Source organism: Phycodurus eques, chromosome 3 (genome assembly GCF_024500275.1).
Source record: "Phycodurus eques isolate BA_2022a chromosome 3, UOR_Pequ_1.1, whole genome shotgun sequence".
Lineage (NCBI taxonomy): Eukaryota > Metazoa > Chordata > Actinopteri > Syngnathiformes > Syngnathidae > Phycodurus > Phycodurus eques.
The window spans coordinates 17,317,693-17,342,198 of record NC_084527.1 but is presented as its reverse complement, the minus strand read 5'-3'; the positions used below and the strand labels follow the sequence as shown (position 1 = coordinate 17,342,198).

The window sequence follows — 24,506 nt, the reverse complement described above, 5'->3', positions numbered from 1 at the left end:
AGGCATGTTGTCAAAGTTTGTTTATTTGTTCAGAGGTATGCAACTGCTATGGACAATACAAGAGCATTTAATGTTGACTAATCTGACTTTTACTCATGATATTTTTATTTCAATATTTAAATAATATGTACCATTAATCTTATTATTGTGAATATTGATTTTGTAGTTTACATTTGAAGTGTTTTGTTTTTTGTACATTACAAAGATCAGTACTTTTGTTTTATCTTCAGCCTTGTCTCTTTTTGCAGTTGCCCAGATCATTCAGTCAGAAACTTCTCTGTCTCCTGTTCTGCCTGACCATGCCACCGCCTCAATGGCAGATGGTGAGCCCATCCTCCAGAGTGGAAACCCAGACTTGTCCCTTGCCACTGTAACTACTGCTCCAATTGTTAGCTTTATTAATGGAAAATATGAGATAACACTTGATCCACAGAGTCCAGAGGACAAAGAAGCCAAAGGTACCCAGATTGTAACAAATGTGAGAAGTTTAGGAGGAAGTGAAGCGTTTGATGATGGATGGCCCGACCACCCTGTAGATAGCTTTACTCAATCGACAGAGGGGTTCCTCTCAAGCACAGAAACACTGGGCCTAGATGAGCTTGACACTGATGATATCCCAAAAGCTGAAACTAAGCCTCATCACATTTTACGTGAAAATGAAGAGGGCCCCACACACAGAGACAAAAGCCCTGCTCCAACTACAACTTCGGGTGACACTACATCATTTGAAACCACACAAAAAGCTAGCTCTCCAACCACAGACAGGATGTGGGATATGACAGCTCCTTCTGCTCATTTGTTTCTAACCGCATCAACATCTGAGGAACATATGACCAAAATAGCAGAAGACATCCTAATAACCTTAACAGATAAGGTAGCCTCCACTGTCATCTCCACATCTCTGCAAAAAGAGAGAGACGAGTCAAGGGACGCTCACACAACTACGAGTGACTCACAAGTCACTCAGACAGAAAAAGCAGAGGATCCATCCCTTTTTACTTTGGCAACTGATCTTCACACAGACAGAAACATAGCTAAGGCCACAGTGGAAATAAAAAGCACATCTGTGCCACCGGCTGCTGAAGATTCCTCTCAAGCTTCTCTACAGACTGTGCACACTCCCTCGTCTGATGATGCAGATGGGAAAACAACAAGCACAAAGAGCAGCATTACAGAAGGAACGTTAAAAGAATCCGTCTTACAAATGACATCAACTATTTCTTCTGACGCCAATCTAACATCAATGCCAACCTCTACATTTAGTTCCACCCCAAGTACAGTTTTTATTCACAGCACTGAGACTTTCATGGCAGCTACTGATGGAACTAAAATCAATGATTCTAAAACATCCACAGGAGAGTCTTCTATATCTGGAATAACAATGGTCACAGATACACCGCCCAGCATGGTCTCCAGTATACTCTCTACTGTTTCAGAAACTTTGGACACAGTTACTTTATTGTTACCTGAAGAGGAACTCAAAACTTTAGCAGATCAGACAGAAGAACAATCATTTCTGACTCCTGTTTCTGATAAGACCCCTGATGAGGGCTCAGGGGACGAAACACCTGATATTTTTGTTACATCATCTTCTGTTATAGCGTCATCTTCCCAAGACAGCACTGACATATCCAAAACAACATCGTTTGTCAGAACAGAAAGTTATCTGAAAGAGCATATGAATATACCGTCAAGTTCTCGTGTCTCTAATGTTACAGAAGAAAGCTCTGTGACAGTATCTCCAACGTTATCCTCTACTCCTGGTGATATTTATGATAAAATTATAAGCAGTGAGACTATGATGGTTGATTCTGTTCCTTCACTGAGTGGATCAATCTTTACACATGGGACAAGTTCATTATTCACTACAACAGACACAGAGACGTCTGGGGATAACTCTGATGCTGAAGAGTCAAGTCTTATAACTACTATCTCTTCAATGTTTAGTACAGAAACACCAGCAATGACAACCTCACATGGTGGTGGAATAAGTGGCATTTCAAGGACATTTTTCACTGCTGCAACATCCATTTACAGTACTGGGAAGGAAAATCCAATAACTCTGGAAATGAAAACATTAAGTACAGCTAAGTCTGAGGAAGTTCAAGATGGTTCAGGTGACGAGACGCCAGATATGATCATTCAGACATCTTCTGTGACTGCCACATCTGCTCTTGGCAGTACAGAAGTATTTACTACCAAATCACCGATTGTAGCATCTAATGTTCCAGAAATTAAGGTGCAAGACGCAAGCACTGTGTCCAGTCAATCTGTCTTTGGGTCAGGTTTGACACCTGAAACAGAATCATTATCAGTCAGTACTGCTTTCATAGAAGGTTCTGGAGACATGGCCATCGAGCTCACTGCAAAATCATTTGTTTCAGCAACCACGTCCACCTCAATAATTAGCACCAACACCCAAGTAGTGACAGCATCTCATAAAATGCCTACTGAGCCCCCTCAGACTGAGGACTCATCCGTACCACCAGAGACACCAGAGAACATTGGTGAGCAAAGGTCCGAGCTATCCACAAAAGTGACTGCATTGCCAATTTCGTCATTTTATAGCACAGAGAAAGCAACAGATATGCCACTTGAGGAAAAATATACTGTTATTAAATATGCATCCCTAAACAACACTGGATCCCCAGAAGAAATGTCATATCAAACAACAAAAAGCTATGAAACTAAAATGTATTCAATTAAAGAAGAACCTTCAGTTTCTCAGATGTCAGATGTGATGAGCACAAGCTCTGTGTCCCCAAGTTTTTCTTCGATGGTATCATCTACAGTTCCAGATATTGAAGAAGGAGGTATGGGCACCGAGACTATGATGGTCGAGTCTATTCCTTCCTTCAGTGACTCACCTGTCCAACCTGCAATTGCATCATTTTCCACTTCAACAAATGAAATAAAGAGTTCTGGAGACATAGCTCAGGATTTTATTGGCAAATCAAAAATCATAACACCTACTGTTTCCTCATTTTTTAGTACAGAGACACCAGCATTGACAGCTTTAACTCCAAGGTATCTTGAAATTCAAACATCATTAAATATGGCTAAGACTGATAATGTGATATTGACAACAGATGAAACTTCTCTTATGACCCAATCAGATCAAGATGCTCCAGATATTGAAGATGAAAATGTGAGCACTAAATCCATTCCATCTGTCATTGGCTCAAGTAAAACACCAGAAACAGAACCCTTATCAGTCAGCAGAACCTTTACAGAAGGTTCTGGAGATGAGCTCACTGGAGAGTCTTTCATTTTAGCAACAATTTCTTCTTTAGTGTTTAGCACTGATATGCCTGCAATGACATCACATAGAGTAAGCCAGAGTGAGAACTCCTCACTTACACCTGAAAAAAAATCAGCGTCTTCAGAAAAACAGGGAGAGAGTTCGGGTGAGCAAAATACTGAGGTGTCTCAAAAACTGCCTACATCTCCAATCATTTCCTTGTTGTTTAATACAGAACAAACAACAGAAAAACCTCTTGAGGATAAAGAAGCATTTTCCACAGGTTCACCTTTCACCACTGACTCCCGACAAATGATGTCACATGAAGCAACAGAAAGCCATGAACCAGAAATGCCGTCAGTTACAGGTGAACCTTCAGTTTCCTTGGTCTCTGATGTGACAAATCCAATGTCAACCATCAGTGGCTCAAGAACGAGTGACAAGGCATCCTTCTACACTACCATATATACAGAGAGCTCTGGAGATGGCCCAGATATTTATACTGAAACAACAACTTCTGTTTCTTCAATGTTTAGTACTGATACTCTTGCAGTGACAGCATCACATGGAACAAGCCAGACTGAGGACAGATCCCTTACACCTGAAATCAATTCAGCTTTCCCAGAAACAGAAACAGAGAGCTCAGGTGAACAAATAACTGAGGGGTCCCAAAAACTGCCACCATCTCCTACCATTTCATCATTGTTTAGCACAGAAAAAACAACAAAACTGCCTTTTGAGTATGAAGAAACGTTTGTCACAGGTTCACTTTTCAACATCACTGACTCCCAAGAAGTAGTCTCACATGGAGTAACACAAGTCTATGAACCAGTTACAGGAGAAGGATCAGTTACCCTTGTCTCCGATGTTGCAAATCCAATGCCAACTATGAATGTACCAACCATGAAGAGTGTAGTGGCATCATTCTATACTACCACATATACAGAGAATTCTGGAGATGGCACTGATGTTTTTAGTGGTCAGTCAAAAATCATAACAACTTCCGTTTCTTCAATTATTAGTACAAAAACACCAGAAGTGACAACATCACATGAAGATGTGATGAAAGACAGTTCAAACAAACCTGTTACTACCACTTCATCCCACTCCAGTACTGAAAAAACAACTCAAAAGGTTCCTGAAACTTCAGGTAAAACTGAGGAAGCTTTGGCTGTAACCCCACTAGATCGAGATGGTTTAGGTGAACAGACCCAAGACATGCTCCATCAGACATCTTTTCTCAAAGCCACATCTACTCTCGACTTCACTGAGGCGCCACCTGCAGAATCTCCTGTGAGATTATCGACTCTTCCAGAAAATCACATTGAAGTAGTAAGCGCTGAGCTAATTCCATCTGTCCCTGAACCTAGGATTACACCTGAAACAGAATATATTGAAGATATTGATGATGGATTTATGGGCAGTGTGCTCATTGAGTCTTTACCTTCCTTACATGGAACAACCATGACGCTTGGAATGGCAACAGCCACAGAAGGTTCTGGAGACATCATCAATGAGTTTACAGGAGAGTCAAAAATCACACCAACTGTTGTCTCATCAATGTTTAGTACAGAGACACCCCCTGTGAGAGTATCACATAAAGAAGTTACAGATGATATTTCAAAAATCTCAGGTACTGTTGCATCGTCCGTGCATAGTATTTTGAAAACAACTCCAATGTCTCATCAAATGCAAACATCATTAATCACAGGTAATTTTGACGAAGTGATGTTGACTACAATGAGTCCTGTTCTGACACCAGCGGATCAAGATGGCTCAAGCGACCAAACCAAAGACATGTTCATTCAAACATCTTACATCACTGCTGCTACTCTGTCCACTACTGAAGCACTAACAAAGCCTCCTACTAGTTTATCTACAGTCACACATATTGAGATTGAGGATGTGAGCACTGAGTCAATTTCATCAGTAACAGGATCAAGTATAACACCTGAAACCGAATCACTATCATTTATCAGTAACACTTCAAGCAAAAGTTCAGGAGACAATGTTGATCTAACTGAAGATTCATTAATTTTAGCAACCCCTTTCTCCTCCATGTATGGAACTGACACCCTAGCAACAACAGCACACGGAACAGATTCTAAACCCCCGGCACGCACAAGTCAGACTAAGGACTCTTTAGTCACCAGTTTTACTGTGAAGGCCTCAAATGAAGAAATTACCGAGATGCCCAGTAAAGTCACTGCATCTCCAGAATCTTCACCCTTGTTTAGCACAGCGAAACCTACAAAACTGCTCCTTATTGAAGAGGACATGGTTTCTTCAGGTGGATCATCTCTTTACAATACGGAGTCTCTTCATGGCTTTCTGGTATCATCAGTTGTCACTGCAGACTCTGATGGTTCTGGCGACAGCAATGATGAGTTAACTGGGGAACCAAAAATCATAACACCTACACCTTCTTCCACGTTTAGTACAGGGTCATCTGCAGTGACTGCATCACATGGTTATGGAACCAGTGACATTTCAAAGATGTCTGGTACTGCTGCGCCATCCTTTTTTAGTACTGAGAAACCTACTCCAACTGTATCGTCTGCTCTTCCAATTATTGAGGACATTGATAATGAAGAAATTACCAGTGACACTATGACGGTTGAGTCTATTCCTTCCCACATTGGATTAACAATCAAACCTGGAATCGTACCATATGTCACTATGACCGATTATGACAGTTCTGGTGACAGCACAGATACAGGAGAAGGATCAGTTACACTTGTCTCCGATGTTACAAATCCAATGCCAACTATGAATGTACCAACCATGAAGAGTGTAGTGGCATCATTCTATACTACCACATATACAGAGAATTCTGGAGATGGCACTGATGTTTTTAGTGGTCAGTCAAAAATCATAACAACTTCTGTTTCTTCAATTTTTAGTACAAAAACACCAGAAGTGACAACATCACATGAAGATGTGATGAAAGACAGTTCAAACAAACCTGTTACTACCACTTCATCCCTCTCCAGTACTGAAAAAACAACTCAAGAGGTTCCTGAAACTTCAGGTAAAACTGAGGAAGCTTTGGCTGTAACCCCACTAGATCGAGATGGTTTAGGTGAACAGACCCAAGACATGCTCCATCAGACATCTTTTCTCAACGCCACATCTACTCTCGACTTCACTGAGGCGCCACCTGCAGAATCTCCTGTGAGATTATCGACTGAAGATATTGATGATGGATTTATGGGCAGTGTGCTCATTGAGTCTTTACCTTCCTTACATGGAACAACCATGACGCTTGGAATGGCAACAGCCACAGAAGGTTCTGGAGACATCATCAATGAGTTTACAGGAGAGTCAAAAATCACACCAACTGTTGTCTCATCAATGTTTAGTACAGAGACACCCCCTGTGAGAGTATCACATAAAGACAGTTCTGGTGACAGCACAGATAGATTAATGAAGGAGTCAACAATAACAACTGTTTCATCACTATTCAGTACAGAGACACCAGCAATGACAACATCACAAGAATTTCAAAACAGTCAAGTCTCAAAGGCCTCAGTAACGCTGTCATCTCTCTACAGTACTGATAAACATACATCAGTGTCTCCTGAAATACAAAAGTATGTGACTACAGCTAAGATTGATGGAGTGCTGTTCACAAGTGGGACAGAACCAATCTCTGGTCATCCTGAAGGGTCAGGTCATCAGACCCAAGAAACACATACACAGACATCTTCTGTCTCCTACACCAAGATGCCTGAAGGAGTAGAACATGATCAAACAACCAAACCCAAGATGCTTTCATACTCACAGACCGTTAGAATTATAAGCGTTGCTTCTTCCCTCAGCCCTGAGAAACAAACACTGGAGTCAGAGATGCACACTTCTAATCAAGTAGAAGGCTCTACTGCAGCAACACCTAGTTCCAATCACTTTAGCCAATCTGCAATACCAGGAATAACTGCTACAACACCTGGACAGTTGATAATCACACAAACTCAAAAACTACACAGCACGGAAAAACCTTCAGATATTCCGATCATCAATGAATTTGATGAAGGTTCTGCAATCATTCTTACAGAACAGGACAGCTCACATGGACATACAACTGAAATTTTAACAAAAGAATCATCTAGTTTGTCTTTTTTGCCAACTACAGACAGAATAATGGAACATAGCAGCCACTCAGCTCTTTTGATTGGCACCTCGCAGGAGACATTTACTAAATCTCCATTCTCCCTAAAGCCTTACATTCAAATAATTGACGACACAGAGTTTATTGAGCAAACCCCTGAATTGTCTACAAAAGTCACAGGGAATACATCTGCAACCATCTCTTCAATGTTTAGTACAGAGACACCAGCCCCATCAACATCCCATTCAACAAGAGGAAATGGCAGAGATTATTCTCAGTATAGCATTGAGACTCCAGTTTCAAGCTCAGGAGATGTTGTATCTGCTGTCACAACTGAATTGAACCTAGCAACACCAAAACAAGAGTCATCTACAGAACAAACGACCTTGTCAAAAACCACCATCAGCCCATCAGTCACAATTGAAGAAGAAAGTTTGGGTGATAGAATATTTGCTGTTTCATCAAGTTCACTTATATTTGAAGGGACTCAACCAATCGTAATCCAGAGTCCTTCAAAAGAAACCTCCACTTATGATGACATGGAGATCTCTGGGCTTTCACCCGAAGAGAATGATTTAGAGACAAGTTCAGATGGATCAGGTGGAGAAATATCAATTGATACAACCGATGAGACAGAAATAGACAAGAACACAAATAAATCGTCAACTCAACCGAGCAGACAGTCCACGCCGGAATCTGTGTTATCAACCCAACCTCAACAAGCGACTCGCAATGAGATTTACTTAACTGAGCAAGGAAGTGGTGTCTTCTTTGATGATTCAATAACTGTAGATGAGAGTTCAGGTACTGACATTTTTGACATATCAACAACATTCCAACCAAAAGCAACATCGTCTGTGCTTGACACCACTCCGGCAGCTACAAGACAAATCACTCTCTCACCCAGTACTCTTGCTGTCTCTGAGGATACTTCAACTGACAAGAACTCTACAGAAAAAGTTGTAACACAAAATCCTGCTTCTCCCCTGTACATCACGGTGGGCTCAAAAGTGTTTACACCAGAGACACAAACAAGATCAGAGAATAAAGAAGAGAATGAGACACGTGAACATTCCACAACCATGGTAATTTGGAGTACCATGTCAACCTCTCATGAAATTACATCTACTGAAAGTGAAACAATTACAGCCTCTTCTCCACAAGAGACAGCAGCAACATCAGAAAATCTAAAATCTGCTTTTACTGAAGCATCTTTTTTCGACCGTACATCGAAGTCTACTGCGACTGCAGTTCCTTCTCTCTTCAGCACAGTAAAACCAAACCTCAAAACATCATCTGTGGTGGGATCTGCCCAGTCAGTTGTTACACCTGTAACTGATGAATCAACACAACATTTGATTTTGACAGAAGGTGAGGGTTCTGGTGAACAAACCACACAGATGTTCCCTGCTGAGCCATCTGTGATTATGAATGTTACATTTGGAAAGGCAACTAGTGAAACTGAAACATTTGTTCCAGTCACTTCAACCACAGATGAGGTTTCCTCACAGGAGAGGGAAACAACTCAGGATACAAAAACTCCGAACACCATTGAGATTACACAGTCTCAGATTTCTAACACTGGTACTGATGCATCTACTATACCAGAGAAGAAAACACAATCATCTTTTACAACTCTTCTCCCCCACATAATTAGTGGTTCAATGGATGTTCACAGTAAGGGTGACCTAACCACAGTCCACTCAAGCAGTGAATATAAACAAGTTGAAGTCACAACTCTCCCAACCCCTATTCCTTCAGTTATATATCACAGCATTTCAGACCAACAGGTAGTCATTGTTACTCCCAGTGGCCAGGCCAAGACTGATTTAAAAGAAAAAACATCCACCACGTTGCTGCATGTGTCAAGACCATCAACCAGCAAAACAATTTTATTTACAGAAGATACAAAGAATGAAGATGAACTATTCTCCCCAGTTACTCACAGCTTAAGAGAAGAAAGCCCGTCTCCTGAGCTCCTCCCGGGCACTGATATTATTATTGATGCTGATACCATTTCCATCATCCCCTCTTCTCCATTTTACACAACCATTCAGACAGAAGAGGCAGGAGGTCTCACACCAGTTACAATGATGAAACAATTGGAGGTGACAGAAGAACCAGAGGCTTCAGGAACCGATGCTATAAACCTCTTCACTCCTACACATGCATCAGCAACCTCTTCTGAATATTCTCCATCTATGTCTGAAACATTGCATGTGGAAAGTGAAACATTGTCATCACAAGCCACCCTAGCTTTGACTGTTGCAACCAAACCAAGGCAGGGAGTATTATATGATGTAACACCATCACAGCCATTTTTTTCACTTGATACTCATACACCGCTAGTTCCGAAGCACGTGGATGGATCACCCACAGCCAATACAATCACAAGTGTGGCTGATGAAACATCAAGTGCATCCTCACAAATGTCTGTACCAACCAGTCGAGTATTTAATCAGGAGTTGTCAAATCCATATGACTCAGATGAAGGCTCTGGAGGAGAAAAAGTGTTCAGCCCTGAACCCACAGCAACAATAGCATCATCCTCTGAATGGACAGCATCTGATAAAAGAGTAACATCGTCAACATCTTCACTGTTCAGCACTAAGAAGCCTGAAACTATTACTGGAGCTGCTACAGAAAAAGGTATAAAATCATCTAGCCCTTGGTCATCTCTCTACAGTACTGTGAAACCAATGCCCAATTTTGTATCTGATGTTACTGGCACCTCAAATAATGAAACCCTGACCGTTTCAACAGTGAAGCTTGAAACAATATCACATCTAAGTGCTTTGCCTGAGCCTGGTCGTGGGGAGGCTGAAATAGTCCTATCAAATGCCGCTTCAAGACTCTACAGCACTGAGAAGCCAACTTCCTTCACTGAAATTACTAAGACACAATCACATAAATACATTCATGTAACAGAGCGTCCAACACAAACATCTGCTACTCTTAAGTGGCTCTTCACAACATCATTATATCCTGCAGCTGTGAAGGGCTCTGCCGATGAGATCTCAGATGGCACAACTGCTTCACCAATCATAGTAGCTTTTGATAGTAAAAATACTTCTGGCAATGTAATATCAACTCTTTTCAGCACAGATAAAGCCATAAAGTCCCAAGACGATGGAATAAATGATGTAACCACAATGCTAGATGAAGCAGTATTTTTAGAAACTGTTTCACCTTTCTCTGACAAGATGATAGTCAACCCATCACAGAATGAGAGCACAATAGACCACATTGCATCTTCATTTGCAAAGGACTCATTTTCTACATCAACAGTGCCTTCTGTAGAAAGCACCTCTCAATTTGACCCACTTATCCAATTTGTTACCACTTTTGTTCCAGAATTAGACACATCCCCATCTGAGATATCCTTGCAACATGCAATGTCTGAGATTGCATCTACTCATCATTCCAGTATTGCTCAGAGTGTCATAGCCACCACAAGCCCAATGTTTCCCATTGAAGGGTCAAGTCAGTATTTCAGACCTAGTGGCATGCTTACTCAGACTGAAGTAGAAGATAATACATTTGAGCCCTCACCGACTATTGTTTACATAACTTCCCCTCATTCCCCTGAAATGCTATATTCCAAAGCAACAGCCTTTCCTGATGTTGAATCTGAAACACCTCCACAATCTATTCAGTCTGAAAAACCACAGGAAGAAGCTTCTCAGACAGAATCTGATTCATTTGACACAACTCCTGAACGCCACATTGAAAAAATCCTACATGGAATAACTGAATCACTTCCAGTGCAACCAGAAAATACCTCATCACCAATGTTCTCTTCACTGTCAAGCCCTACAACTCCACCAGCAGCTACCATTTTAGATGTTACTCAACAATTATCTTCTGCTGAAACTGTGAATTCAACTACAGGGGCACCACATACAGCTGCTGTAAGTTCAGGTTCCTCAGAGAGTGAGCATGCTTCTGCATCAACAGAAAAAAGTTTAATCACATCAACAGAAGAAATGGGTTCAGAGTTCACAATATCAAGCGTTTACAATGCAGACATTGCTAGTCCAACATCAACTCAGACAGGGTTATCTTTATATGAAGCAACATCTGGTTTTACATCTACTGAGACTTCCATGACAGTGGGTTATTCAACGCAGTCCCCTGATATGTCCCTAAGTTCTATTAAGTCAGGCTCACAGGATGTTGAGAATAAGGAGACACAATACACTGAAATAACAAGCACACCAGAACCTACTAGTATAACAGGTACTGAAGAGACCTCTACCGACTACCAAGTGATGGCTACGCAAATACCAGCAGAGCACATTTCAGATATCCCTTTTGGATCAATACCTTCACAGGAAGGTATTTTGGTACAATATGTCTCAACCTTTCCTCCCAAACCAAATCTTACACTCCCCCAGAATCATTATGTCACCACTATGTCACCCTCCATCTTTACAACTGGAGGAGGGAAAGAAATAGTCACTTCTGAGGGTCTGCCCAGAAAGTTGATCACCACAGCAAAACCAGGATCAGATGAAATTCAGACAGTGTTCAAGGTAGCTGCTACCACCACTGCATCAAAAGTGGAGTCAGCTAAAGTTCAAAGCACTGGTACAGAGGAGGTTGCATACAAGACAGAACGATCTACAATACCCCCACCAGACCAGGCGTTCACAACAGTGACACCGGCTGAAACTCCAAGCCAGAACATACTATCAGGCATATCAGTGGCCCACACCCAACTGCTCTCTGGCAAGGATGACAAACCCGACATAAAAGCACCTCCGTCGCTCACTGGAGGAGAATCACATATCACAGGGGAGGGCAGTACTTTGCTTCCTGATGCGGAACGTGACCTGGGGCTGACCATTGTAGGAGAGATTCTAGGTAGGTTTCTTAATTTGAATGAATGTTTATAAACAAATACAATTAAATAGACCCTTGTTAATTTTTTTCTTTTTTTTCAGGAATTGACACCTGTACTGAAAACATTTGTCTGAATGGAGGATCTTGCCTCATGAGTGGCAGCATCCTAACATGTAGCTGTGCACCTGGTTATGGCAGTGATCACTGTGAAACAGGTAGGAAACTGTCTTAGAAATATCTCTGCGTAATAATGAACATTTGGAGAGGTCTGTGGTTTGTGAATAATGTATCTGTTTGTTTAGACATTGATGAATGCCAGTCCAACCCTTGCCGCAATGGAGGTACATGTGTAGATGGGATGGCTTGCTTCACATGTGTTTGCCTCCCGAGCTACTCTGGGCTGTTTTGTGAGGAGGGTACGTTTTTGGTGAATAATATTTATATGACATTATGTGAAAAAAAAACTTATTTGGGTGATTATTTTGTGTAAGTTGGCTCAAGTTTCAAGCACATTTCAAAGAAATGTAGTAGCTCTAGTTCAGAGCATGAAATAAACTGAAAAAGAGTAAAGGACTGTAGAGACACATTGGAACCTCGGTTTAAGAATACCCCTGTTCACAAACAAATTGGTTTAAAAACTACATTTTTGGACAAATATTGCTTCAGTTCAAAAACTATGCTTCGCAGCAGCCACGTGGAATTCTCAGTTTGTGCTTTCTCTTACGCAGCGTGAACGTTGTTACCTCAGTATTGCACATATTGCACATACATATCTTTTTGTGTTATGCTCCAAATTAGCCCTCAGTAGTGTTCACAAGAAAGTGAATTGTACAAGTAATTGTGCTACTCGGAAACCCTAGAAACTAAGTTCCTGGGGGGTAGCCACTGTTCTATGGCAGGGGTCCAGTGGCTTGGCACAGATTTCTCACCCACACACAAGTGCGTCTGCATCAGTCATGCGCGTGAATTCGAAATGTTTTCTGGGACTGGAATGGAATAATTCCTTTTTTTGGGTAAATTTGCTTCACTTACAGAGGCACAGAATAAATAAAGTGTGTGAACTAACGTTCCACAGTATTAATGAAAAATGTTTTTGACATTTCATAAATTATATATTACAATCTTTTGTCACTTTATTGCATCACCTCAAGCTTTTTATCAATGTAAAAAAAACACACACAAAAATTGGAAGTAGTACAAATAATTTGGGGCTTAACTGTACAACTAGATATTGCTGTCATTTCTTGAAAAAAAAGGCTGTTTTTTTTCCCATTTCATTCTGAACCCATGGTATTTTTGGGAGGGTATAGGCACTTGGCGAGTGTCTATTCTACACCTTTTGTTTCTTTCATCAGTGAATTACACTCAGATTGTATACTTTAGGCACCTGCTGTCTTAGAAATGCTTGGTTAAACAGTGGCCCAGAGAGATATTTGTCTTTGTATTCCTCTTTTACTACAAATGAAAGGAGGTTAACTAACAGAAAACGTGGATTGTGTTGTTAATATTTAGACACAAGGCTCACCATCAGTGTGATCCATCGTACTGTGTAATCAATTAAGGATGGGCAAAATCTCAACTCTTTGGTCAAATACCCATTTGACTACACATTTTCTTACCTTCTAGACCTCTTATTGTGCTTATAGAGGAACTATCCAAACACATTGTTCTTCCTTCACCCTTATTAGAAGTACTAGCCAGAGATACGGAAAGCCTCTAGGGTCAGGTGTTAACACTGTGTGAGGTCGAAAAGATACTTGCAGGGAACAGAGTAACTCAATTATTTGTGTGTTCCTCAAGCTCTCTCCCTTTCTTTCCTTACAGATACAGAGGCATGTGAATATGGCTGGCACAAGTTTCAGGGCCAGTGCTACAAATATATCCCCAGGAGAAGAAACTGGGATACAGCGGAGAGAGATTGTCGCATGCAAGGGGCTCACTTGACCAGCATTCTCTCCCATGAGGAGCAACAGTTTGTCAACCGTAAGTCTTAAAAGCAAAGTACCTGTATATTATTTGAAAAGCACAGGGACATCTAAAAATATAGATTCATGCATAAAAATACTATTGCTTCTTTTGTTCATAAACAGTACTAATATGGTCGAGAACTGTAATATGTTGTCTATTCTGGTTGATAGGTCTTGGACAGGATTACCAGTGGATTGGCCTGAATGATAAAATGTTTGATAGTGACTTCCGCTGGACTGATGGGAGCCCCACGGTAAGATAGGTTGCTCTCTCACACAGCTATTTTCTCCCCCCTCAACAAACATGGCAGAGCGACAGTCTAAATATTTGGACGTCATGTCAGTGACAGGTGCACTTATGTAGAGAGGAACACCCTTTATTCGGGGGCACTGTTGGTTTTCTCATGAAGTTCTACGCTGTCAAAAGTATTCCCAGTGTGAGCCTAAGAACATATGAAAGCATTCAAAGTTTGTAAAAAGGAGCACACAAGTGGAAACATGTTAGTAGTGTACAGTGTTGGGAAGTAATTTGCCATACAAGCACTATGTAAGATAATGAAAGAGGGAAACTCTTTTGTGTTCCCCTGTTACGCCAAGTTATCAAAACAGGGGTTGTATTTACTGTAATTAACAGGAAATATTTTTTTTTACTTTTTACTGTTGTACTTAACTATAAGTGCATTTTGAGTACTGAAGTACAGGAGTTGAATTACTTTTACCACCTCTGGTAATATAGCGGAAGCTGTTGAGGATACTTGTCACAAGACAGGAAAGTGACTAATTGCCATGTGCATCAGTGCTGTACAGAATGATGTTCTCACTTCAAAGATTATTCAACAGACGGCAGTTTAAAGATAAGCGCAAGCCACCTTTTGAGACCCTTTCTCAGTTGAGGGGTGATGAGGGTGTGAGTGACACTTTTTGGGGAGGATGCAGTCTGGCAGGCGTGGACAGGTATGGTTTAGTGTGCCACCATCCCCCGTCCCTGGCTCCCACGGCATGCAGCCGCTCGCTGGTGGAAGGGCCACCAGGCAAGGAAAACAACACAGATGGACAGCACCTGTGCCCGCCTGCAGAAAGACAGAGAAATGGATAAAGCAATATGGGGGGTCTGCATGGGTGGTCACACAAACCCCGTGGATTCACATTTGCTAAATATACTCCACTTGTTGACATTTTTTCTTTACCATCATGACAAATGTTAAAATACAGTAGTAGCAAGCCTAAGGGTTCATCAAATAAATAAATAAATAAATAAATAATTTTTAAAAAATGAGGCAGAGGCTTTATTGCTACAAATATATTCAATATTATTGTAAGTCTCTGTCACATTATCCACTCTTTAACCAATAATGCTGCACTTAAATATAGGGGGAAAACCCTGTAGTTAAAAATGATTACATTAAGATATATAGCACATAAGTTAAATTTAAAATTTTACCTTCATAAATGTTTGAAAGCAAACAGTTGTAAAAGGTTAAATGCAACTCTATTCTACTTTAAAGGTAAATGTAAATGACCTATAGTTAACAAATATGCTGTACTGGATTAGGAAAATTTAATAAATCACTGTAACATAATGCACAGTTTGAACAATTTCATATATATATATCCATCCAATTTAGAGTCTCCAATTCATGCATGTTTTTGGGATGTGGGAGGAAACCGCGCAGGTACGGGGAGAACATGCAAACTCCACACAGGCGGGGCCGGGGATTGAACCCCGGTCCTCAGGACAGTGTTAAGGTGAGCACTGTTGAGGATCTTTGCCCAGTTACATTGTAGCGTACACAAACTAAAAATTGTTTTGCCACTTCAACACCATTATCGATACGAACAGTTTAATATGACTGTACAAATGTTTGACATGGACGGAAATCAACTCTTTTTTTAAAATCAACAACCAGAAGTGTTTTAATTACTTGATGCATACATAAAATATGGCATTAAGAAAGACAGCAGCTGCTGGTTCCAGACTGCAGCATTGAGGTTGTTTGGGGAATATTGACATTTTAAAACGAATGTACTTTTTGTTCTCAATAATACATAATTATTGAACACCTTTTTCCTTATCTTTTTCCTTTTTTTATTATTACTTTTAAGTGTGCCCCTCAACACTTTTTCCGACTTTCTAAACCGAGAGTAATGAAGTGTCTTTGTGTTGTGAACTTGTGTGGCTGATCAGTTTGTTTGATTATTTTGAAGAAGATGAGATGAACTCTACAGCCGATGGTATTTCTTAACGTAGCAGTGAGGCGAGCAGGAAGTGACTGCGTTTGTGAAACCTAATTACAGAGTAGCACGGCCCAGGGACAAGACATGTCGTAGAGTCGGGGGTTATGTTGTGTGACGGCGCACGTAGGGGTTAGGGGTGGGGAGGTCGCATCTTTGAAGAGGTCGTTTGAACCCACAATGTGCTGAAAGACTGCAGGTCGCATCAATTGCATGTTGAATACCCCGCAGCACGACAGCTGTGTGTATGTTGTAGAAATGTGTAAATGAGCAGCACATCTGTGAAGTAACATTTGTAATGCTAAGTATGCAGACTGTGTGATGTCATGTTATGTCAACGCTTTAGGCTGATCCTCATTTACATGGATAGCTGTTATCAGCTACTGTATGTAGTTCATTTTAAAATCTTGTTAAACAATTCACTGGACTAGAATGTGTTTCAAAACTTGTGTTAGTGTTAAGGATGAATCCTGTGTTAAGGATGAAGCCTTTTGAGGCATTTCAGAATTGAAGTACAGTTTAGGCACAAACATTTTTGAAAAAAAATGATCATTTATTTTTTTAGTTTTTGTTATTTTTTCAAGACAAAACATCATATAATTGTACTGTCCAGCGCAAAAATATATTTACAAAAATGTTGCTGAATAAATCATTTACAATTAAATTAATAAAGTGAAATTGTATTTCAATATCACTTTAATGTTTTATGTCACTCTGATTACAATAACCAGGTTGCAAATGACAGGGTTTTTGCGCAAGGGCACATGCTAGCTTTGTTAGCTGCTATGCTAACTGGTCAACAACAAATTTGGGTATATAATAAAAAGGAAAACATTTGATATTAATATGTTTTTCTGATAATATGAGTAACTGGGTAATTGCATTGGTTTAGGTGACACACTCCATTACGGTTGAAAACATTGACAAAATATGAAAATTGGAAGAGGTTTACCCATGGTCATAACAATTAGCTTGATGATGTTTTTTTCTGCTGAGTCATGTAGTCATGTTTTTCCGTCTGCATCTAGATGCCTTTAATGGTTGAGTACATGTTGGGAGACACAACTTCAGACTATAATTACTGTTTTTTTAAAATATCATGATCTTGTTCATGAAGTAGGCGAGGGACAAGAGAAAATAAGCCATTTGACAAGGAATATTTAAAATTTCATGGCTGGGACAGAAAATGTCTTCCAATCTTGAAATGTCACTTTTGCGTCTTTGGTTATAAGTGGGCGGGATGGTGCCGACTGGTTAGCACACCCGCCTCACGATTCCACGTGCCTGCGTGGGTTTTCTCCGGGTACTCCGGTTTCCTCCCAGATCCCAAAAATATGCGTGGTAGGTTGATTGAAGACACTAAATTGGCCGTAAGTGTGACTCTGAGTGCGACTGGTTGTTTGTTTGTATGTGTCCTGTGATTGGCTGGCGACCAGTTCAGGGTGTACCCCGCCTCTCGCCTGAAGATAGCTGTGATAGGCTCCAGCACACCCGCGATCCTAGTGAGGATAAGCGGTACGGAAGATGAATGAATGAATGGTTATAAGTGGTTATAATTTATGGTTTGTTCGGGTCACACACAGGTCAACTGACCTACTCAGAATCAACTTTATTTGCCAAGTATGTCCAAAAAACACACAAGGAATTTGTATCTGGTAGTTGGAGCCGCTCTAGTACGACAACAGACCGTCAATTGACAGAGAACACTTTTGAGACATAAAGACATTGACAAAAACAAAAACTCACGCAGAGGCGACCTCGTGTGGGCATTAATGAAAATTGCAACTGAATGAAAAATATTTTCTATTTACATGACATCATGTCTTACACGCCCTGTGCTTCTTGAATTGCAGCACTATGAAAACTGGAGGCCCAGCCAGCCTGACAGTTTCTTCACTGCAGGAGAGGATTGCGTGGTGATGATCTGGCATGAAGACGGCCAGTGGAATGACGTTCCGTGCAACTACCACCTAACATTCACTTGCAAGAAGGGCACAAGTAAAAGTCACACAGACAAGCCAGAATATCTAATGAGGATCAGATCAGTAGCACACTGTATACCGTCATAGATTTGTACATTTTACACATACCTTGAATTTTGTAATAAATAAATAAACACATAAACGCACTGAAATTAGGGTAAATATCAATTACACCAGTGCAGTAAACCAGTTCACAGATATTTTCTAAATGTTTCTTTTTAATGGTTGTCCCTTGATTACTGGTATTTCCCTTGACGTTCCACACAAGTGTACAAGCTGAAAATCACAACAACAACAACAACAATCACAACCTCCAAATGCAGAAATTGGTTTATGATCGTATTACATGTACATTCATTGACATTAACCTGCCCAAAAATGAAAAAGTAATTGCTTGATTCATGTCCGTTTCCTCCACAGTTAAGTGAATATTAACTAACTAGTCTTGCTAAATGAAAACGCTGAAGTAATGACTTTGATATTGTTTTACTTGACTTTGATATTACTTTACTTGTTTACTTGATTGCATCATTTTTACCAACTGACATGTACCTGTTTCATTGTTACCCTAAATGGACATAGCTTGATAGATAGATAGATAGATAGATAGATAGATAGATAGATAGATAGATAGATAGATAGATAGATAGATAGATAGATAGATAAAAGAGGGGCCTAGTTTGTGTGCAGAGAAGTGTCATACTTTTTCCGAGTATCTGCACTTTTACTTAAGTACAATGTGAGCACATTTACTTTTGCTTCACTTTTTACACACTGCTGGAACACTCACACACTACTGAAAGACTCATGAACCACTGAAATGCTCACAGTCACTACTGAAAGACTCATTCACTAGTGAAACACTCTCACACACTACTGAAAGACTGATACACACTATTTAAATGCTCTCGTACACACTACAGAAACACTCAAGCACTACTGAAATGCTCACACACACAAGTGAAATGCTCTCACGCTCAACTCGAATGCTCTCATACACTACTGAAAGACTGTCATACACACTTGAAATGCTCTCATACACACTACTGAAAGACTCTCATTCGTACTTCTGAAATGCTCTCACACACAACAGAAACACTCATACGCACTACTGAAACACTCATAAACACCACAGAAATGCTCTCATACTCAACAAGGAATGCTCTCTCACACACTACTGAAAGGCACTACTGAAATATACTCACACACACTTGAAACTCTCATACACACTACTGAAACACTCTCATGGTCACTACTGAAATTCTGTCACACACACTACTGAATTTTGTTTCGCTCACACACACTCAAACACTTTCATACACACTATTATAACACTCTCACACACACTACTGACTCTCATTAACAGCCCTGAAATACTCTCATACACAGACACGACTGAATCACTCTTACAAAGTAATGATTTTTTTATTTTCGCTCACACACAAAACAGATTTAAATGCTCTCACGCCCCACATATGTTTTTTTTTTTTTGTGTGTTCCTCAGTTGCCTGCAGCCAGCCTCCACAGGTGGTAAATGCACGGACCTTTGGGAGACAACATGAACGCTACGAGGTCAACTCGTTGGTCAGGTACCGTTGCAGCACAGGATACATTCAGAGGCACCTCCCAACTATCCGTTGTCGTGGAAATGGACATTGGGACATTCCTAAAATCACCTGCATGAACCGTAAGTAGAATTCACCAAAATATTAAATAAAAAAAAGCTACTGTAACTTTTCACATTTCTCATTGCAGCATCCAACTATCAAAGAAGCTTCTTTAGAAAACATCAACACAAAAATCTGTACAGCATCAACAACTTCAGGCAATTGCCAGATCACACCTTCCACTTCTACCATCAGCGCTACAGGGGACGGAGAGACAAGCCGGAACAGAAAAGGAAGCGAGTGTGATTACCAATACAGTATACTGTATGCGGTTCTAGAACAAATCAATTACTTGTGTGTGGAATATAAGGAACAAGCACAAGAGAATATGAACAATCTTAAGAGGACCTGCATTCTGGAAGACAACGGAATCTAACGAAGTGCGTCTTAAAGGAGAGGACTTTTTCTATTGAGAGACAATGTTTTCTAATGTTGCCTACGTGGAGAGAAACTTTGAACTAGCTACTGGAAATGTTTTAAAAAGTAGACTTTTTTTTTTAGGTTATCAAACAATGCAACAACGACTGTTGCATTCTGACATGACTGTTACTCAATTCCATCTGAGCTATTTCAAATTGCCAGAAGTGGTCCTTAATCAAAGAAAAAAAAGACGTTGTGAATATATAGCGCTTACGTTATGTAAATGACATTTTTATGCTATCGTGCTGTTTTACAATGTTGACTTTTCGGAGCAGAGTTAGCAGTGTCAGTGGTGATTAATCATACAAAGAAGTTGGTGTTGCCTTCTTATAACTGTCAACCAGTCTAATAATTTTGAATTAAAATCAATTGACCTCTTTTATATTGAACCAAATAGTGGAGGCAGCTTTCAAAGGTACCAACCGGACCCCCAACATTTTTTTTTCTTCTATTGAACAGACTTCTATATAGAGAATAAATGATATTTTATTTTGTAGGTATGGTCTGAGCAGCCTTGATAGAGCTGTTGCACACCAATAAAACCTTTTTAAACCAATGGGCATCGATACCTACCAATGGCTTTATATAAAGGACGGTGTGCACAACGTCTCGCGAGGACATGTTTACAGTAAACATAATGCTGATTAAATGTACACACCACAAAACTATGCTCTCATCTGCTGCTTCTGAGCTACACTCTGGGAAGGTTTATGCCTTTTATTGAGAGAATGTATTTTGTGAAACGCTCCGAACGACTTGTACGTTTAAGCAGGGATGCATATAATTTATTTTTCATATGCTCCTCACCTCCTTAAACGTTTCTACTCTATTTAGCTAACAAATCAATCACACTGATGGTGTTGACCAATATGATGGGAGCTTTAATATAAGCAGTGGACCAAATAATATGGAGGGCCACGTCGGCTTCAATAATGCTGTTATATACCATTCATTCATTCATTTTCCGTACCGCTTATCCTCACTAGGGTCGCGGGTGTTATATACCAAAGACATAATAATATACCAGTGGATGCATTTTATTATTATTATTTTTTTTTTATAAAGGGAAAACGTGTTTTTGTTTTGTCTGCCTGTGAATGTCCAAGTGAGTGTCTCAGCCTTAATGTGCACATAATATTCTTTTATATTTATAACATTTTGTTTTATTGTGTCACACTGTGAATGTCTGGGATGTTTGTGTTTTTAGTTTTTTGAAAAACAGGTAAGCCTGTTCACTCTCTGCTTTAAGTCACAAAAGAAATAAAATGGAATATATGAATATGATGAGCAGATTTTATTTCCTAAGAGAAAATGAGAAAATGACTGAAGAGAAGGAATTGAGAGACAATGTTGTGGTTGTACCAGCAGGTAGCACTGTTAATCAATTCTTTGTATCGCCATTGAGGGGGAGAAAGGTTTTTCATTTCTGGCAGTAGCAAGCATAAATCATTAAATTGTCTTTAAAATGGCCACGAAATCCATTCAGAATGTCATATTATTCTTCTGGTTCTGAAGAAACACATCAGACATACTTGACAAGACCCTGCGGATACATACACGACATTCCAGTGAGCTGATCATGGGAATTATAGCAAACATATGGAGTAAGAAAGTTTGCCTTGAGAAGCCGACGACTGATTCAGGAAGCTTTTGCACCATAATTGCATAGCAGAAGAGTCTACACCAGGGATGGGGAATCTTTTATGGGGCCCATATGTTTTATCCATACACCCAAGGGCTAAGATTGGGAAAGCCTCAAAAGTGATTTATGACATTTAATAAATGAAAAACAAACCTTATATAGTATATACTTTATTATTATAAATTGTTAGGTATTTTTCATTCCATTGGCCTGCAAGTGGACAAGTCGTTAGCAATTCCAGCGGTTTCCCCATGCTTGCGTGGGTTTTACACTACTGAAACATTCTCACGCACACTACTGAGAGACTCACACAGTTGATATTTTTTGCTTATGTACACTACTGAAATGCTCTCACAAACACTACTTAAACACTCTCACGCTACTAAAAGGCTCTAACAAACACTATTATTGTTCATTTTGTTCGCATAAACTACTGAAACACTGATTGTTTTTTTGCTCACATACACTACTAAGATGCTGTCACACACTAATGAAACGCTCGCTATCAGTATTAGACAGTCACGTAGTGTAGTGCAAAACATCAATTTCTATAACGTCTCATGCACTTCAATTGAACTGTCAATAGCAAAAGTTTTAAAGTTAGTATCAATAACATCTTTGCCAATTTGATGTATTTGCGCATGGTATTATGCAGTTGTGGCAAATTGCTCAAACGTTCTTCTTTTGGCTTTACGCAAAGACAGGCGGAAGGTGCACATTGGCCTGCAGGATGGACGACTCCCACCCAGATCAGATCGTTCTTGTTCGCCGGCTTCCTCAGCTTCTCCCGCTGTGAATGAGTCGAATCATTAGAAGCTGGACCTTATTCACATGGCTTTCTCACAGGCCACTTTGAGCAAGAGTGGGGTCAGGGGTCGCCAGTCACCCCATGCCTGGTCGACGCAGCAGAAGAGTGATTGAATTTTGTATGGCTTGTCAGTGGGGAGCAGTATGTGGCAGGAGGGACTATTCCTAGAAAAGAGGGTAGTACAGTGAAACTTCAATTTTCCTGGGGCTTAGGGTCCTCGCCCAGATTTGAATAGCGAGAATTTGCGAGTAATGGCTGCGCAATGTTTAAAATTGTAATATTAATAGTTTAAACCATAAATATGCCCCCAGAACTATGATCCCAAATTACTTTAATATCATTTCAAACATTTTAATCATTTTATATTACCGTGAAAACAAAATGCCTTACAGATTATTTGATTTTTTAAAAAACTCTGTTTTTTTACTCTGGTGCCTTGTCTCTCAGGTTTAATTCAAATAAACTCGAAAAAAAAATATTTGACTTGATTAAATTAGTAGTATTGCTGTTCGACTTTGTATATCATGATTGCGTTTTTCATGAGTAATAAAAAATTGTTTAACACTGACATATTTCATAAAACACCATTATTAGTGGATATCCAAAATTATCATCGGACAGTGACAATATATTCCAATATATAGTATAACAGGTTGATTGTACCTGCTAAATAAGCCACAATGCGGCCCAAAAACATGTGGTGTAACTGTTATTATAGTGGCATGCTTTTATTTTGAAGCGCTGACTTTTGACAAGATGTTACGCCAGTTTTGCCCCAACTAGTGCGAGTGTGCTCAAGCATACAGGGAGGTTTGTTATTGCCTCAAGTTGTTAATAAAAGGATGCAATAAGTGATATGCCTTTTTACATCACATGACAGACAGTTCTGACTGCCAGTGATTTGATAAAAAGGTGAAAAACATGAGCAAGAAAAAAAACAAAACTGGCTCCCCTCTTTTACCTCCTCACTGTATATGCCATCAACATTTTTAAATTAAGGTGAAAGTGATGTTAAAAGTTAATTTATCCACTGCATTAGTCGTTTATATTTACTTTACACTGTTTTTGTATGTAAAAGCTATAGTTATTCTCTGTAAAATGTCTTTTTTGTTCATATGTTTGGGTTCCAGGAACGAATGATTGGATTTGCATCATGTCCTATGGGAAACATTGATTTGGGTTTCAGATTAAACTTTAGTCAGACTGTCTGGAACAGATTAATCATGAAAACTGAGTTATGTTGACATGAGTTAAGGAATTTCATTTGGACAAAACTCTTCTGCGTCTATGTACAAACGTGTGTAGATGAATCACTTCAGAACAGCGCATTGTGGGTACATTGACCTTCACCGAAATTCCCCAGTACCCATCCAAGCAAGTCACCTGAAGTCTACTGACACTAATATTGCAAAGCATCATTAATGAAGTTTCACTATGCAGTGTCTGTTGTTTTATATGCTTATTTGTGTTGTGATGCCACTAGAGAAGAGTAACAATGAGGCCAAAGAGGAAAAATGTGTGGATTACTTTAGGACTGCACATGGAGCAGTACAGAAAAGTGACTGTTGGGTCTGGGTTTATATTAAAGGAGGGT

The 24,506-nt window shown here is 39.9% G+C and overlaps 1 protein-coding gene across 2 annotated transcripts in view; it reads left to right on the top strand.

Moving 5' to 3' along the window:
- Positions 1-21,897, top strand: part of LOC133400070 (versican core protein-like) — a 55,871-nt gene extending 33,974 nt beyond the window's left edge. For both annotated transcript variants that reach the window (XM_061672286.1, XM_061672287.1), the window contains exons 8-15: positions 249-12,215; positions 12,296-12,409; positions 12,497-12,610; positions 14,019-14,177; positions 14,333-14,415; positions 18,247-18,391; positions 19,880-20,062; positions 20,131-21,897. In XM_061672286.1, the coding sequence (XP_061528270.1) occupies positions 249-12,215; positions 12,296-12,409; positions 12,497-12,610; positions 14,019-14,177; positions 14,333-14,415; positions 18,247-18,391; positions 19,880-20,062; positions 20,131-20,288 (12,923 nt within the window). In that variant the 3' untranslated portion in view covers positions 20,289-21,897. The remainder of the gene's footprint in view (positions 1-248; positions 12,216-12,295; positions 12,410-12,496; positions 12,611-14,018; positions 14,178-14,332; positions 14,416-18,246; positions 18,392-19,879; positions 20,063-20,130) is intronic.
- The last annotated feature ends 2,609 nt before the right edge of the window (positions 21,898-24,506 follow it).